The sequence below is a fragment of the Neophocaena asiaeorientalis genome, unplaced genomic scaffold, assembly GCF_003031525.2.
Source record: "Neophocaena asiaeorientalis asiaeorientalis breed wild unplaced genomic scaffold, Neophocaena_asiaeorientalis_V1.1 scaffold5, whole genome shotgun sequence".
NCBI lineage: Eukaryota > Metazoa > Chordata > Mammalia > Artiodactyla > Phocoenidae > Neophocaena > Neophocaena asiaeorientalis.
The window spans coordinates 12242858-12261515 of NW_020174698.1; the positions used below are offsets into that span (position 1 = coordinate 12242858).

At 34.2% G+C, this 18658-nt stretch overlaps 1 protein-coding gene across 1 annotated transcript in view; it reads left to right on the forward strand.

Annotated features, from left to right (window-relative positions):
- Nucleotides 1–18658, forward strand: part of TRDN (triadin) — a 372172-nt gene that overhangs the window by 104637 nt on the left and 248877 nt on the right. The window contains exons 6-8 of the mRNA XM_024759083.1: nt 1021–1074; nt 4533–4592; nt 13079–13261. Coding sequence (XP_024614851.1) covers nt 1021–1074; nt 4533–4592; nt 13079–13261 — 297 coding nt within the window. The remainder of the gene's footprint in view (nt 1–1020; nt 1075–4532; nt 4593–13078; nt 13262–18658) is intronic.

The window sequence follows — 18658 nt, forward strand, 5'->3', positions numbered from 1 at the left end:
ATATCATTTCTACCAGCAGACCTTCCCCAAGCACGCAGAGTAGATTGGGTCTCATTTTATACATTGATATGCTACCCTGAATATTTTCTTCACAGCAATTATTCTAACTGCAGTTAACTACCTTTGGGATTATTTGTTTAGCATCCATCATCCATTAGCTTGTTGACATCATAATGATAGGGATGAAGTCTGTCTTGCCTAACGAAGTCTTTAGCACATAGCTGGTGCTCTTTCTATATTTTCATGTACATAAATGATAAGTAGGGAGTGTAATATTGGATAGAAGAAGATGGGTAAAAGGAATATTTAATAGGTAGGATTGCAAAAGCTTGGCAAGTGGACAAAAATGAAAAATAAAAGATGAATCCTGGATGAGTCCCAAGTTTCTAGTTTGGATAATTGGAGGTACCATTAATAAGAGCTATGACTGAATTATGGGGGAAGATTATAACTTAAATTTGAGCCCTACTATATTAATTAATTGAATCATAGCTCATATTGAATTAAATTTTGTTTTCTTTGAAAGGGTTTGGTGTCATTCCAGTTTCATTCCAGTATATTTTCAAAACCTACTTGCATGGAAATCTCCTGTAGAAGATAAACATATACTATCTAGATTGAGTGTTCTTTGCCTCAGGTTCAGAAGATTCTTTCTGTATTTTTGTCTTCACAGTTTTGGTGTTCCTCCAGTATTGAGCTGGGCTTCTTTGGCAGATAGCATAATACATTTTAAAACTTTTCCAATTCATTAAGTTGAAGTTAAAAATTTGGAAAAGTTGAGGGGTAGTCTTTGCAATCAGACCTGGTTTTGGTATGAGTTTGTCCTTGGTTATGAAATAAAAATAGAAATTTAAAATATCTATAATTATTTTAACATTTAAGCCTGTGTAAAACCTCATGCTAGTTAAAGAAAGATTTCCAAAGGCAGTAGATAAGTTTTTGACATCAAAGACTGCCATTCAATCATCTTATCTTTTATTCTTTTTATTTAAATGAAAAATATTGTCTATTCCTTTCCAGTTACACACAAAGAGAAAGAAAAAGACAAAGAAAAAGGAAAACCTGAAAAGAAAGGTATGGAGTTATTCTTATTGTGGTTTTTACTCATTGGTCTGTCACCGTTTGACCGTTTCTTCTTTGTGTCCGAACTTAGATGACCATGAATTAATTTTTAAAAATTGTATTATGATAATTTTCCTTAGAATTGAATGTGAAAAGAACAATTTCTTGGTTGAAGGAAATAAAATACTTAAGACTCTCAAACTGTTACCAATTTACTTTCTGGAAATGTATCAGTTTTTCCCCTGGCAATTCTGAGATTGCTTTAGCCAACAATGAGGATATTATTTCAGAAAATAATTGCCAATTTGATAGGTAAGGAAGTGTACTTCATTACCTTAACTTGCATTCTGTGATTATATATTAGACTGGACTTAAAACTGTTTTAGGTTTTATTTGTTTAAAATAAGCAATGCACACTCATTGTTTAACACATAAAGGTACCTTGCAAAAAGCTTTCTCCTGCCTTGCCCACACACTCTGATCCCATTCCTTATCTACCGACACATACACACAGTAAACCGCTTTTATGAGTTCTATGTGCATCTTTTCAGAAATTCATTATGCATTTAGAAGACAATATACATTATTGTCTCTCCCTATTTTTACACAAAATTTAGTCCTATGTTCTGTCTTTATAACAATGTACCCTAGAGATCTTTCCATATCAGTAAATAGATATTTCCCTCATTCTTTTTAAAAAGCTGCATAGTATTTAAATAGAGATATTTTCTTCCACTATATCTTTTCATTGCTTGTTATTTGTAGATTGAGGGATCTGAATGTGATTTTTTTTTTTTTTTTTTTTTTTTTTTTTTTTTTCTGAATGTGATTTTTAGTGATACATATTTCTTGTATAACTCTTCACACTCACTGCCCATTTCTCTTGATGATACATGTATGTGTCATTTGGGTGTACATCACTGATCTGTTATGTTTACACATATATTTCTTTTTTTTTTTTTTTTTTTTGCGGTACGCGGGCCTCTCACTGTTGTGGCCTCTCCTGCTGTGGAGCACAGGCTGCGGACGCGCAGGCGCAGCAGCCATGGCTCACGGGCCCAGCCGCTCCGCGGCATGTGGGATCTTCCCAGACCAGGGCACGAACCCACGTCCCCTGCATCAGCAGGCGGACTCTCAACCACTGCGCCATCAGGGAAGCCCTACAGATATATTTCTTATATAGTTAGTTTTGTAGTTAATGTAAGGGTTTCTATCTGTGTGAATAAACATGTGTGAGTGCATATGTGTGATATATGTATGTGTTTTAAGTTCTTAAGTTTTTATGGGGCTAGATATGTTTATATTTTCTTTTGGTATTTCTGCTCTTGAGTCTTCATCCAAGGATTAATTCAGTAATTACTAATATTCCTCAAGTTTAAAAAATTAGGCTTATATTTCACATTTAACTTTAATTCATCAAAAATCTATTTTAACATATGATGTAAAATGAAGTTCTAACTTAATTTGATTGCTCTTGTTTTAGAATGGATCACGTCTAGGATATTTAGGCTAAATTTCAGCTGATTTATGTATCCACAATACACATAGCCTACTGAGAAATTTTATTTTGTGAAACATTCCACTTAGCTAGAATGTTTTACAATGCTTAGGAATCAGATGAGTTGAAACATGCTTCATTCTTCCTTATTCTAAACTCACATTTGAAAATTTGAATTAAATAGTTGTTCTTTTATTAATGTTTATTTTGTGATAATATCCATGAATTTCAATACAGCCATCTTCTTTGTTCTAGAAACAGGTGTCCATTTCCTACCTGCTATTGACTTACATAGAATTATCGGCATCAGGTTCTGTGTACTCTGACTAAATGAAATAATCTGATATTTCTTGTGATTTCTTTCCATCTTTCCAATGGCTAAATACTTTTCATTGAAAAATAATTGAGAATTTGTTGCCCCTAAATTATACATTTGAAGGAAATTTGTCCAAATTCAAAAGCAGAAGCAAAACACTTGTGTCCTTTTATTTACTGTATACCAATTAAAGGAGTTTGCTTTTTATGAGCTAAGTTATACTGTAGCCCAATGACCTTGAGTGAATTGTGCCCTCCTTCAGCGAATATTGTCCAAGCTGTTACTCATAACCCCAAATGGTAGTGGAGATGACTATGGGCCAGGCTGAGAGGTGGAAAGGCTGAAACCCTGGAGGGGAAGGAAACTGCTGTCTTTGTAACTCTGCAGCTGCCATGATCTTATGGACTTCAACTGGACATTGTGCCCTAAACTTTCTATGAGGCTTACATCATCTTTCCAAAATTCTGGGGAAACCATTCATAGACTGTATTTTAAAAGAATAATTATTTAAATACATATTTTAAGCACATCATTTTCCTTTTATAATACAAGTAAAACTGATTGACATTAATATTTGTACTATATAGTTAGAGAAATGAAAATAATTAGGGCTCCAATTTTTCACTCTAATAATTTGGCTCTTTCCTTAACCCAACTATTTTAATTAAAATCTCTTATCATTTAATTTTCCATAATTTCTTTAACTCTCATTATTATTCTCTAATAAATACTATGTAAATGTTGAAATATGTATGGTGATTTGGGAAACTACTAAACCACGCAGTTTAATACATTTGAAATATGAGGATAACCTGTTCATACTGTTGTACTTCGCAGAACTCCTTTACTTAAACCATTAAGAGAGACAAGATTTTACTAGTCTATATAAGTGAAATAGAAGTTGATAAAATAAATTTATATTGTTTTATAAACAATTATTGACTATTGTTATTAATCTATTACATAAACAACTAGAAGGTATAATGTTTCAGGTATCATGTCAGGTACCATTCAGTTAAGAAGTTGCTCTCAATCAGTAATCTTTGATGGTTACCTTATAACCCATTAGTGGTTCTCAACCATAGGTGCTTCCCTTAGTAAGTATTTGGAAACATTTTGGTTGTTAAAATGTCATTGGAGTGACGGGCATTTGGTAAGTGGGGACCAGGGAAGCTAAGCATTTTTTCAGTGCATAAGACAATCCCTCAGACTGAGAAATTGTTCTCTAAAAGTCAGTTGTGTCCTTGTTGAGACACAGTGTTCTTAATCAAAGCTGTAGTCCTGATAGTTATTTCTTTTAATTGTAAAAGTGCTTCCTCCTGATAAAATGATGTATCTTTCAACAAATTCTTATAAAATTACTCTCTCTGTTTGTCTTTCCTGAAAGCTATTATTCTAAAATTCTACTTAGAATGATAATTTTAAACAGGAGGGTGAGACTAGCTTTCAAAATGCTTTCTAAGTCTTAATGCCAAGTCTTTTAAATTAAGTTTTATACAGTTTTTATTAAATTAGTAATATTTTATTCCTGAATTGGGCTCATTAATGTCATCAATCTTCAAACTAGCTTATGATTTTGGTGGCTATAATACTGAAGTAAAGAAAATGCTTGAAATCTATTAAGAGTGTATACTAATATAAAATTTTCTGTTTAAGCAATTCACAAGGAAAAAATTGAGAAAAAAGAAAAACCAGAAACAAAGACAGTGGCAAAAGGTAAATTATACTTTTTACTTTAAAAGATTACATTTTGAGTAACAGGTAGCTGGATGATTGTAAGCATTCACCATTTCCTTTACATAAAATTTAATTTGGCCTTACACTTAAAATTTAATATCTAAAAGAATAATAAAACTGAATACTTAAAATAATAGAGCATCTCCAAATGTGAGAAGAAAATGAAGAGCTTTCCCATATGTAGGGGGCAGAATTTTGGTCCCCATTACCTTCATCCCTTGGTGGCATCCCCTTAGCTAGGTTACATTACATGGTAAAAGGAGTTTGCAGAAGTAGTTAAGGTGGATCTAAAATACGGGGATTATCCTGAATTATCCAGGGCTCAGTGTAATCTCGCGAACCTTTAAAAACATAGAGATGTGGCAGAAGAGGAAGATTTGAAGTGTCAGAAGGACTTGGGCCCTCACTACTGGCTTGAAAATTGAGGGAGGTACATGGAAAGTGTGAGAAGGGAATGAATTCTGCCAACATGTTGAGTAAGTGTGGAAGCCAACTCTTCCCCAGAGTATCCAGTAAGAAATGCAGCCCTGCTGACAACTTGATTTTAGCACTGTGGACCCTAAGCAGAAAACCTATTTGAGCCACATTATGGCAAGACTTTTGAACCGTGGAAACCAGAAGATATTAAATGATTGCTAGGTTAAGCAGCTAAATTTGTGGTAGTTACTATAACAAGAGGAAACCAGTGCAACATATCTGGTTTACAGTTTGGATCAGTATTACACCTTGAATTTAATTTTAGAACACTAAAATTAAGGATTTCATTTTCCAAGAAGGATAATGCATCAACCTGATCAATATTTTAAGCATTGAGGGCCTTAACTGTCTTGATAATACACCAAAGAAAAATTCAGTTAGAATATCAACGTAATGTTATAAACTTTGGAAGATTACATCAACTAGTTTTTATTCTAAGTTTGTCTACAAATCGTTTGATGTTAGAAAAATACAGGTTCTGATAGTTCAGTCTTATCTACTAAATTCAAATTGCTTCCTCATATTTTATTTATATATATATATTTTATTGAAGTATAGTTGATTTATAATATTGTATTAGTTTCAGATATATGGCAAAGCAATTCGGTCATAAATATATAAATATATTTTTCTGATTCTTTTCCATTATAGGTTATTATAAGATATTGACTATAGTTCCCTGTGCTATACTGTAAATCCTTGTTTATCTAGTTTTTATATAGAGAAGTATATCTATTAAATCCATACTCCTAATTTATCCCTCCCCAACTTCCCCTTTAGTAACTATAAGTTTGTTTTCTATGACTGAGTCTGTTTTCTGTTTTATAAATAAGTTCATTTGTATTATTTTTTAGATTCCATATATAAATATGTCATATAATATTTGTCTTTTTAATATTTTTATGTTTTAATTTTAATTTAAAAATTTAATGTTTTTTATAGAAGTATAGTTGATTTACAATATTATATTAGTTTCAGGTATACAACATAATGATTCAAAATTTTCATAGATTATATTCCATTTAAAATTATTATAAAATATTGGCTATATTCCTGTATTGTATCCATGTACCTTATTTACTTTACATGTAATGGGTTGTACCTCTTAGTCCCCTACTCCTATCTTGCCCCTTTTCCCTTCACTCTCCCAACTGGTAAACTACTAGCTTGTCCTCTATATCTGTGAGTGCCCCACGTTTTGTGTTTTTAATGTCATGTTTTACATCTTCATGCTTATACCTTAACCATTTATTGCAGTTATAGATGAATTATGAGTTTTTTGTCTTTTAATCTTTGTACTAGCTTATTTAAGTGGTTGATCCACAGCCTTTACTATACATTTGCCTTTACTAGTGGGATTTTTCTTTTCCTATAGATTATTATTTCTTGTAGCTTTTTCTTTTCCACTTAGAGAAGACCCTTCAACGTTTCTTTTAGGGCCTATTTAGTCTTGATGAACTATTTTAGTTTTTGCTTTTCTGAGAAGTTCTTTATCTTCCTTCAGTTGTAAATGATAGTCTTGCTGGATAGAATATCCTAGGTTGTAGGTTTTTCACTTTTAGCACTTTAAATATATCAGGTCATTCTCTTCCGGCCAGCAAAGTTTCTGCAGAAAAATCATCTGATAGCCTTATAGGGATTCCCTTGTACGACTCTGTTTTTTTCTTGCTCTTTTAGAATTCTCTATCTTTAATATTTTCCATTTTAATTATGATATGTTTGGATGTTCATCTTCTTTGGGACCCCCTGTGCTTCCTGTACCTGGACATCTGTTTCCTTCTCCAGGTTCAGGAAGTTTTCAGCCATAATGTCCTCAAATACATTTTCGACCCCTTTCTCTCTTCTCCTGGGACCCCTATGATGTGAACACTGTGTTGTTCAATGTTGTCTCAGAGGTCCCTTAAACTGTTCTCATTTTTTTAAATTGTTTTTCTTTTTGCTGTTCTGATTGGGTGATTTCCATTATTTTATTTTCCAGATCTCTTATGCATTCTTCTTTATCACCTAGTCAGCTGTTAATTCCTTCTAGTGTGTTTTTCATTTCAGTTATTATATTCTTCAGTTCTGATTGGTTCTTTTTATATTTTCTAGTTCCTTGCTAAAATTATCATGGTGTTCATCTATTTTCACTAATTCAGTTAGCATTCTTATTACTAATGCTTTGAACTCTTTATCTGGTAATATTTATCTCTGATTCATTTGATGTTTTTTCAGAGTTTTTTTCTTGTTCCTTCATTTAAAACAAATTCCCCTCTCTTCTCAACTATCTCTATGAAATTAGGTGAAACAGTAACCTATCCCAGTCTTGAAGGGGTGTCTTTATGTGAGAGTGCCCCTATAGTCTGCATGTGCCAAGTGGCTTTGGTGGGAGGGCTGGATCTGACGTCAGCATGAGTCTCATCTTCCCCCATGTTGTGCAGGCAGCTCTCACCATGGTAGGATGTGGAGCTGGAGACGGAGGGTCTAGGGCCAGAGCTAGGTGTGAGCCTGGGCTTCTCCTCTGTTCAGAGGCTAGCACCGCCCTATCGTGGACTGGATCAGGTCCCAAGTTGCTGGAGGAGAAGCCCTGATGTTTGGGACCAAGCTGGCTCTGTTCCCTCTAAGTGCGTGCTCTCCCTGCTCTGGGCATTGGCACCTTCAGCACAGAGCGGAGCAGTGCTGCAGCAAGAGGGGCTGGAGTGTGTACTCAGCGTTATTCAGGGTGCAGGCTGGGGTGGTCCCAGCACCCCAGTCAGAATTCTGGTCCACTCCCCATCTGCTGCCTCCATAAGTGCCAGGAACGACTGCTGTCACCCAATTAAGATGAGCCGGCTCTATCCTTTATAACCACGCACTCTCCTCAGCTGTGGCAGCCTTTGCCCTAGGGTAGAACTGCACCACAGAGCAAACTTGGCTAGAGTGGGTGCTCAGCTTAGGCTGGGGCATGAGCTGGGGTAGTCGCTGGAAACTGGCTAGAATCTCAGACCGTTCAGTTTGCTTCCTCTGCTTTGTTTCAGGAGTAAGTGAGCATGTGTGTACTCTTCCAGAGCAGAGTCTAGGTTTCTTACAGCCCTGCTGTCAGTCCCACTGGTTTTCAAACCAGCTAAGGGGACTGGTACTCCTGGTGTCGGACCTGAGGACTGCGGTGACTGATATGTGTTTCGAACTGCTCACTCCCCAGGGGGTAATCTGCAAGCCTAGTTAATCCTTCTCCTCTTCTGTGTCCCCTTCTAGAGGTACAGGTCACAACCTAATTGCTTCTCCTCCTGCCTGATTTTGTGTGTATCTTTCTTAGAGGCTTGGTTGTAAAAAAAAGTCTTTCTGCCAGTCTCCAGTTTGTTTTCAGTGAGAATTGCTCCACATGTAGATGTACTTTTGATGTGTTCATGGGGGCAGGTGAGCTCTGTGTCCTCCTACTTGGCCATTTTATCTCCTGCTCCCTCCTCGTATTTTAAAATACAGGTTTTATGTGATCAGTATATTTTAGAAATCTAGTATATTTTCAAGGGTCTAAGCATGTAGATAAAAATTGGAATGTATTTTCAAAATTTAATGTGTTTATCTACACAATGTAAAATAATTAGATATTTGAGGCAGATATATTTTTTACTAAATGTTTCTGTGAGGTAACCAAACATCATTTTATTGAAGTTAAGATGGATGAATTGAAACTTAAAGCTAGTAGGGATGTTAGAGATTATCCCAATTAATCACCTAATTTAACAGATGATGAAATTTACTTCTGGGGAGAGAAAACAATTTGTCCAGATTATAAAGCTAGTATGTAATTGAACTAAGACAAAACCCCAAGTGAGTATAAATCAGGTATTCTTTCCAAAGATAATTAAATAAAGTCCTTCAAGCATCCATTATTCCTTTAACAAATATTTACTTAATACTGTATTAATTATTTCTTTATGTGTAAAAAATTACCACAAATTTAGTGGCTGAAATCAACACACATATATTATCCCACAGTTTCTGTGGGCCAAGAATCTGGACATGGCTCAACTCAGTCTTCTGCTTTACAGTGTCTCACAAAACTGAGATCAATGTGTTAGACAGGGCTGCAGTCCCATCTGAAGTCTCAGCTGGGGAAGAACTATTTCCAAGTTCATTTAAATGACTGTTGGCAAGATTCAGTTCCTCAAGGCCTGTTGCATAAGAGTCTCAGTTCTTCCTGGCTTTTGGCAGGAGACCATCCTCATTTCTTGCCACATGAGTCTCACCAATATTGCTGGCTTTATCAAACCCAGCAAGAGCGAATCAGCTAGCAAGAGAGCAAATTAGCTAGCAAGACAGAAATAACAATCTTATGTAAAGTAATCATGGAAGCTACATACTGTGGGTTAGCAGCAAATTCATAAGCCAGCCCATATTCAAGGGGAGAGGATTATACAAGGGTATGAATACCAGAAGGTGGGAATCGTTAAGGGCCATCATGAGTCAGCCTGGCCTGCTGAAAAATCACAAATACTTTAATAAGAATATAAGTGAGAGAGGGAGAGAGAGCGAGAGAGAGAAAGTTAAGCAACTGGTAGTTCCTTAATGAATGAGAGTTGAAATGGGTTATTTCCTAACTCCCAAAATGTATAGTATGTTAGTATGTTTATTGGGTAATGCGGTTTCCCTACTTTAAGACATTTTGATTCTGGTTCAGATGCTAACAGTTATTACTAATTCCAAAGTTGGATCAAATATGCTGATGTCATTCTTTTGGTTAGACCATTTGTTTTCCATTTGATAAAAGTCATAAATTAAGTGTCTTCCTAAACTGAGCTGGGTGATTTGAACATGACAGTTCTTTTTGCTTTTTTGTTCCTAAATGAACTCCTAAGTGCAAATGTCACTTAAATTCTTTCTGAGAAAAATCAGGAAAAGTATTTGGTACAAAATTTAAGAACACCTACCCAGTTTGATAAAAATAAATATAAGTTGGGTGTTGCTTTAATTTTATGGTATTTTCCACATTATATCCACACCATTGTTGAGTTCTCACCCATTTTTGTTTAAATGTGAGGCAACATTATCTGTTTCAAAGATGAAGATCACTAAAAATGTCTAAAATAGATAGAGAAAAATTTGTTATTTTTATACTTAAAACCACTGATAAAAATGAATTTGTTTTTAAAAAAAAGAATTTGTTTTAGATGTAGTCTCGTGTTTAAGAAAATTACCTTTTCTCATTTATAAATTACAATGGCACTAAAAGTAGATCTTAATTTCACATATCTTTAATTTCATAGTACAAAGCTAAGGTTAAATCAACTGCTACCTACAAGAAGTAGCTAGGTGCCATTTAGGGTAACCAAAATAATAATTTCACATATAAAAAGTATAAGCAAAAAAACAGTTGGCAAATTTTCCAGGTTGTTTCAAGCCCATTTCTAAACACATATTTACATATGTAATCTATATGTCAGTATGTTGTACACATGATCTGAACATAGTGAAACAATTACAGTTTTCTCTTCTTGATTGTTCATTCATAAACATTTATTCTTTGTTTTCTCTGAAAAAAGCACTGTGTTAGTTAGACATTATGTTGCTACAAAAATGAATAATATAGTTCCTATCCTCAAGTTGCTCTCAGTATGGTAGGGAAGACAGATATGTGAACAGCCATCTGTAATACAAGGTAAGTAGTAGGGAATAACGTGTACCTAAAAAAAAGTTGAGACAAATTTAATCTCGGGTGAAGAAATGATTAATTCCAATGGCAGAGTCATTTGCTGCATATGAATTGAGCACAAAGGGATTTAATATGTGTGTAAAATATGAAAAACGTAGACAGTATAGCTTGGTAATATTTGACATGTGGAAAATACATGAGATATTTTTTTAAAAAGAAAGTAGCCTACTGGAGGAAGAAACTTTTGGAAAGATGCTATGAGAGGAGAAATGATGAAGCCAGATATCACAGGGTTTTGTGGTTTTGTTTTGTTTTCATATTTTTTTAATTGGGTATCACAGGCTTTTAGTCAGCTCTCCTCAGATAGGAACATTGTCCCGCCAATCTTCAGACCACTGGCAGCAGGCTCTGAGCCTAGGTCATGCTAGGCTCTCTGGAGGGGTTTGTTAGGTGAACATATGTGGATTTTATGACTCTGAGGTGCTGTTGGCCATCTCAGAGGAACTTTCTCTCCAAGCAGAAATGAATAAATATTTTGGTGTGGGGTCCTGGAATGATGTTGATTTAAAGTCATTTGCACAGAGCTGATGGTTTCAGTCATAGAAATGTATGTGTCTGCTGTAGGAAGGAGCAGAAAGCAGTAAAGGAAACTTAGAAAAGGTTTAAAGGGAGTAGAAGAAAATCCCCAGTTGATTGTAGTCACAGAAGCCACAAAGATGTTGGAAGTTTGTGGAGTAATTGGGTGATTCTTCTATGAGAGTTTTATGGTCAGTAACTTTGGGAAACAGTGGGTAGCATAATCTCCCTCCTTGAAGATTCTTAATGCACTTTAGCTTTGAGAAATTCCATAGTAAAGAAACCAGTTTAGCTTAAGTGTTTCCCAATTTATTTTGATAGAAATATCCCCTACCCCTAACACAGCATCAAGATTTCCCTGCGAAGTTTAACAGTGCTTTGGGAGGTGTGAGTTCATTCAGTTAAATGCAGTACCACAGGTGATATTGTGGTTTCACAAGCATCAAGCATTAGCATTTTCCTTCTTCTCTTTGCAGAACTTCATAATATTATCTTGTCTTAGGCTCAAAAGTGTACTAAAGTCAAGAGACTTGATTATAATATTTTCATCAAAGTCTTCAACATGAGTCACAATAAAAGCTACCCATTACATGGGCAAATGACGTTAGAGGGTCCAACACTATAGTAGACTTACTATGAAGTCTAGTGATTATCTGTGATTCCATAGAATAAATAATGTCCAATATGCAACTTCTATTATAAACACTTTCCACAAATGTGTACTATATTATTATTGCTTTTTAAAAATAATTGAAAGATTCACAGACTGATTAGTTCACATTCCCAGTTCCCTTCCCCCAATACATGTAATAATATCAGAATAAAATATGAATGTATAGAATATATGTATCATAATTTATATATATTCACATATATGCTAATTTATAGCACTTTCTGTTTTCTAGGATATATTTAAGGGCTTTAAAAGTCACCTGAATTATTATTTTTCAATTAAGATAAGCAGGAGCCAACATCTTAATTTTGTTCTCTTTCCATCGCTTTAAAGTCACATCATTAGAGACTAAATGTCTGAGTTATCCCTTAGTGGATTTTATTGTTTTGTTTCTATTAGTCATTACCAGTGCAAATAATTTTACATTTGCCTTCATAATAGTTACCTTTAAAAAATATTGTGGGGCTTCCCTGGTGGCGCAGTTGTTGAGAGTCCGCTTGCCGATGAAGGGGACACGGGTTCGTGCCCCGGTGCGGGACGATCCCACATGCCGCGGAGCGGCTGGGCCCGTGAGCCATGGCCGCTGAGCCTGCGCGTCTGGAGCCTGTGCTCCGCAACGGGAGAGGCCACAACAGTGAGAGGCCCACGTACCGCAAAAAAAAAAAAATATTGTGTTGACAATTCAGTTTCTTGAATGACTTTTAAGCTATTTCAGTTGTGGACAAAAATGATCATATCGTTTTAAAAGGTCTCTTATTGGGCTCTTTGGTATGGACATGGCTTTTCACTGAACATGTCTATATATATACTTCCCTCCAGAATCCAAATTCTTCCTTGTTGATATACTTAGTTCCTGACTACCTAAAAAGTAATGTTTTCATGTACAAATTAAGAAAGAGTCCAACTTTCAAGTTAGTTACATTTTTTTAGTAATCTGACATGCCACTTCATAAACTATATAAAAATCTAATGAAAGTCACAAGTATTTATGTCAGTGACACAATTTTTTTGTTTTTCTGTTCTCTTTCTTTTAAAAGTGTTCTTAACAACAAATGAAAGATGAAATGCTGAATATATATATATATATATATATATATAATACTTCAACTTTTCTTTAATTCCATACAGAAGAGAAGAAAGCTAAGACTAGAGAAAAGACTGAAGAAAAGATTAAAAAGGAAGTGAAAGGTGCGAAACAGGAGAAGGTGAAGCAAACAGCTGCAAAAGTAAAAGAAGCACAGAAAACATCACCTAAACCCAAAGAGAAGGACAAGAAAGATGCTGCAGTGGTGTCCAATCATGAACAGAAAGGTAAACATTCAGAGGAGGTGGCCAGAGGTTCTAGGAGAGTATTGGGCAAGAAACAGATGCAGTGAAATTAAAAACTGAAAAAAGACCAAGATCAGACTTTACGTGGGAGTAAAAGACTTGTATAAGTGAATATACCTGAAAGGAAATACAATAATTTGGGAATTAAAATTTATTTATAGAAATACTAAACTGTGTTCACATATCTAAAGATGCATTTTGAAGCATTTTTAAAAGAGGATTTGAGTTAGTATCTGAAGTTATTTAAAGGACACATACTCTGTCCTTTGTGTATTCTTTGAAGAACAGTAATACAGGAAACTGACAGTTCTCAAGGAGTTTATTAAGGGGTGTATGTTCAAATCATATAGAATAAGTATCATAAAAAGTGTCCATACATTCCTGTAGCTCTGCAAGAGCATATAATTTAGAATATACATTGAATTATTAAATCCAGTTTGTCCAGTGACAAAATTTATCACCATAGAAAGCTCTGTATCTTACATATTGTGCTGCTTTTCAATAAGAGTGATGTCAAACTTAACACCCGTACTTCATAGAAATAGAGCATTTACATGGAGGTGGAATGTAAACCTGATATTCTTTAAAGAAAGGTGCTTGTAAGCATAAAAGGGTGGAGTTTTAAGAGGTCAGCTGAGGGCTGTATTGTCACACATCTCTGGCCTTTGTTGAATCTTTCCTTCCCTAAATCCACTCCTGGTTCCAAGTTGCTACAGTCCTGAGCTTCCCCACACAGAATGTGGGATCTGCTCTGTATAGACTATTCCTATAAATGTTTTTAGGGGTGTTGCAAAATAAAATTTGTCCTTATTCTGAGAGTTTTAATAATTTTATTTGAGGGCTAAAATTAAGGAATTGTTTCCATAAGATTTGCATTAAAGAAGTTAAAAATATTGTTACTGAGTAAGCTATTTGGACAGTGAAACTGATAATTTTCCCCACTATAAGGTACAAACAAGATATGAAATTTGCAATCTATACTCTTTTTGTTTAAGATTCTACATACAGGTGAAATTATATGGCATTTGTCTTTGCAATCCACTCTTGTATATTATCTTTGAATCACTTTTTCCCCTGAATTCACAAGTAATATTTGGAAACATTTATTTATATGAGGGAAAAGGTGTATTTTTTGAAAGTGTATTTTAAAAAGGAAAAGAAGGAAGGAAAGAAGAAAGGAAGAGATTTTTTTTGTAGTAGTCCACAAAGATTTTAATTTAACTAATTTTCTTTTATTTTAAAGTAATACTGACATTTAAAGCATATGAGTGATTAAATCTTTGGAGCCCAAAAACCTTTCTTCAATTTTAAAGATGATTATATTGCCTTGAATCAATTAAAAATATTAATTATCATCTCTAACAAAGCTGTATGTTATTTATGCAATAATTTGGGTAGGAAAAATGTAGTAAATAAAGAGAAAATATTTTGAATGGACTATTTTATTGTGATAGAAGACAGGAAAATTAATCTTCTGATTCACTTATATGCTTTTTTAAAATTATTATCAAGATCCTAAAATACTTTGCATTTTAGATTGCCTTTTAAGAAAGAAAATAATCACACACAAAAGAAAATGATCACATGAAACCAGATTAAACGTACCAAGCATATCTTTATTTTTTGTCCATAAATACAGTATGTAAAAATTCATTCCAGTTATATATGGGAGTACCAAAATACTTATCTAGCAACTAGGAATATGAGTACACTTTTGGATGTTCATTTTTAGTATCTTAGTTATTTGGGGGCCATATTTTATTGATGAAGACACATCACTAAAATATTTCCAAATAATATGTCTGGGTCACATATACTATATTTTATTCCTATCAGTAATCAGTATTGAAGATAGCATTATATTACCTTTCCATTTTCAATCTACTGTTTTCATTTTCATATCAAGAGCTATTTATCTATTGAAAGACATTCAGATATCACTTAGAGTTAAATAAAAGCACAAATGTGATTTTATCAGCTAAGCAAATGCATTTGCTAAATTAAGGCTCTCTATTGAGATCTACCATCCATTAGATAAATGTATTATTAGGTAAATAATGAAAATGTTACCTCAAATAGATGATCAGACACATAAATATGTCATTTTAAAAAATTTAAGCTATGATTTAACAGCATTTGTTTATAAAAAACCTAATTGCATTATAGTTTTAACTCAAACATGATAAAGACATAGTGCTTTCTAAATAATCTACTTGTGAGGTGACTTTGATTTTGAGACTCTTGTATTGATGATTTAGTAAAATTGTTGAGTTGGTTCTCCTTTAGGCGAGGGATTATTTATTTGCTTAGCTTAAGTTAGACCTAAAGAATTTGACATTCTTTTCCTATAGATTTCTAACAGTTCTTCTTAAATAAATTGCTTCTATAGGTCTTTTATTCACTGGACACAGATTTTTACATGCAGCAATACACTTATTGGCAATTATTTTATTATATAGTATACATGCATATACATTCATATATGGTTATTTTTAACATTGTATATATAAACACTATTTCTACTAAAGCATCAGGAATAAGATTCATATATTTGTACGTGCCTACTGTAAACTTAAACACACTCTAATTATTACCTAATCTGGTTTTTATGGACCATTCTTAATCTGTTTAAAGTAAGGTAAGAAGGGTCAGCACGATCAAGCATTGCGCTCTGATTTTCTGATGGTCTCTGGCAAATTTGTGGGGAAGGAAAACAATCAAACCTCCCCACTGCTATGCTCATTCTGTCTTTTCTTCCTTCTTATTTTTTTTAACAACTGTTTGTGGCAAGCAGAAAATTTGTAGCTAATGTGAAGCTGCCATAGAGCACCAGACCACATATGCCCCACTCTCGTTAGAGGTTTTTTAAAATTTATTTTCTGTTAACATTCTACACCCTGAATGCATTTTCTCTCAGCTGCTACTCCACAGGGAATACCAATAAGGCAGCAGCTGAATGACATCCATCACTGGTCCCTGAGGATCAGGAAGGGGAGAGATGGACAGCATGTGGTATTCCTAGAAAGACGTTCATTAGGGGAAAAAAGTACTAAGAAGTGGTGACGAGATATGAAATTACCTCTTGTGAATCATTGTCACATAACAATGAAAGAATGATAGAACAGTTCAGATTTTCTTTAGGAAAAAAATGTCCTGTTTGAATAATTGAGTTGGATTTAAAGAAGCATTTCTTTAAAATGAATTTTCCAAAATCAGGAAGACTTGGTTTTGCTTTATCCTTAGACAGATGAAGCAGACACACTGGGGACTGCCCAACACATACCTGCCTAGAGTTCTTATACATTGTTAAGGTCAACACACAAGACAGGTGGAAATGGGCATCCTAATTTAAAATATTTAAAAATTCTTAACTTTGGGAATTCCCTGGTGGTCCAGTGGTCAGGACTCCATGCTTCTACTGCAAGAGGCACGGGTACTATCCCTGGTGGGGGAATTAAGATCCTGCATGCCTGTGGTGCAGCCAAAAAAAAAAAAAAAAAAAAAATTCTTAACTTTAAATTTTGTAAAAATACTACACGGGTACTATCCCTGGTGGGGGAATTAAGATCCTGCATGCCTGTGGTGCAAAAAAAAAAAAAAAAAGAAAATTCTTAACTTTAAATTTTGTAAAAATACTCTCTATCTTCCTATTGATATGTTGGTGCCATTAGAATGCAACTTCACAGCATTATTTAAATATAAAAGAAACCTCCTACGTGGTATAACTCAATTTTCTAGATTAAAAATATTAGCCTTCTTTGAGTTCATAAGAGATTTTCTTTTTTAAATTGGAAACTTGTAGGACTACTGGTGCATTAATTAAACAAATGACTTTGGATCCAGAAAATATTGGTATAAGTAATATAAGCGTTTTACTTTGGTAATAATTTGGTAATAGCATCATTACACTCTTAGCATTCAGTTAAAGAAGAATCTCTGAAGCATGAAGATTTTAATTAATTCAATAAACTATTCCACATGTTATGTATGTAAACATTCTATCACAGCTTGGGGCAGAGCACAATATTTCATTTTGGGGGATAGTCCAAACCCTTCAAATTTCAAGAAGTCCCTGCATTCTAAACTTCTAAGGTACATACTTTCTCCATTGCTGTTGCTGAGGGCTGTGATACCACTAGAAACATTGTGAGAAAAGAAATTTTGAGCAATTTTAGATCAATGATTCTGAAAGTGTGGTCTAATCTGATTCCTCTGGGGAGTCGGTCAAAAATGCATATTCCTAGGGTCCAGACCCATCGAATTGTAAGGTTTTTTTTTTTTGCATGACTAGGCCAAAAAATCTGCATTTTAACAAATCCCTCATCTTTTTTGATATTTAAATTGCCCTTTGAGAACTACTTCTAGAGCTGTAGGAAGGGCACATCTAAAATGATCACAGTCACATTAACTACTGAAACAAAGGAGAAAGCCTGCTGATTTTAGGAAGTCCTCCTTGCCCAACCTCAAGTTTGCCATTTAAGGGAAATACAGTTTTTCATCTTAGAGTCAAATGGCTCATTCTACAATTTTGCTAAGGAAAAGGTTTATGCCCAGAAAAGAGAAAATACTCTCTACCTTCATCTACTCTCCTGTATCATAGGATTCCCAGGTCCTGGGATCAGAAACCCCTGTTATAACTGCCAGTACACTGAGGAGCAAATAAATTCTTGGGCTGATCCGAGAGCTAACTCCCTCCCACTCCCCACCTCACACGTGGGGAAGTGAGACCCAATTCAACAATCAAAATCCATGCAAATTTTTGAAACTTTATGAGTTTTGGCCTACTCATTTAGGTACTAATGAAAAGAATTATACTTTTACACCTTCTGCAATAAGTACATTTTTTTCAAAGGTGGAGTCTCATAATAAAATGGATTACTCTAAAAATACTGTAAATACTCTAAAAACAATGAGGTTTACAAAAATCCTTGTGTGTGTATTTATATAACAGGTTTCGTTATTTCATAGGTTTGATATACATAATTTAAAGCACTTAAGGGTATGTCATGTTGTATAAATTCAATAAACTCTCTTGATCCTAAAGCTGCCTTTGGATTTATTGAATTAATAAGATGCCTATTTAGAAACATTTAACTGTAAATCATTTTGAACAAGATTCATTTAATAATCTGCAAGCTTTAAAGAAGATACGGTAAAGCTTATAGAATGGTTCATCAACTGAAATTTGGATTGGAATGACCTCGGCAGAATCTAAAGTTATATGAAAATTTAAAGTTCAGTACAATGTCTTTAATTTAGAAGGAAATGAAAAAAAACGAACTCCTGAAATAATTTTTGACAAAGTCTGCCTCAAAAGCTCAAATCCTGTGCTGTTTCTCTTTTTTTTTTTTTTTTTTTTTTTTTTTTTTTTTTTTGGCC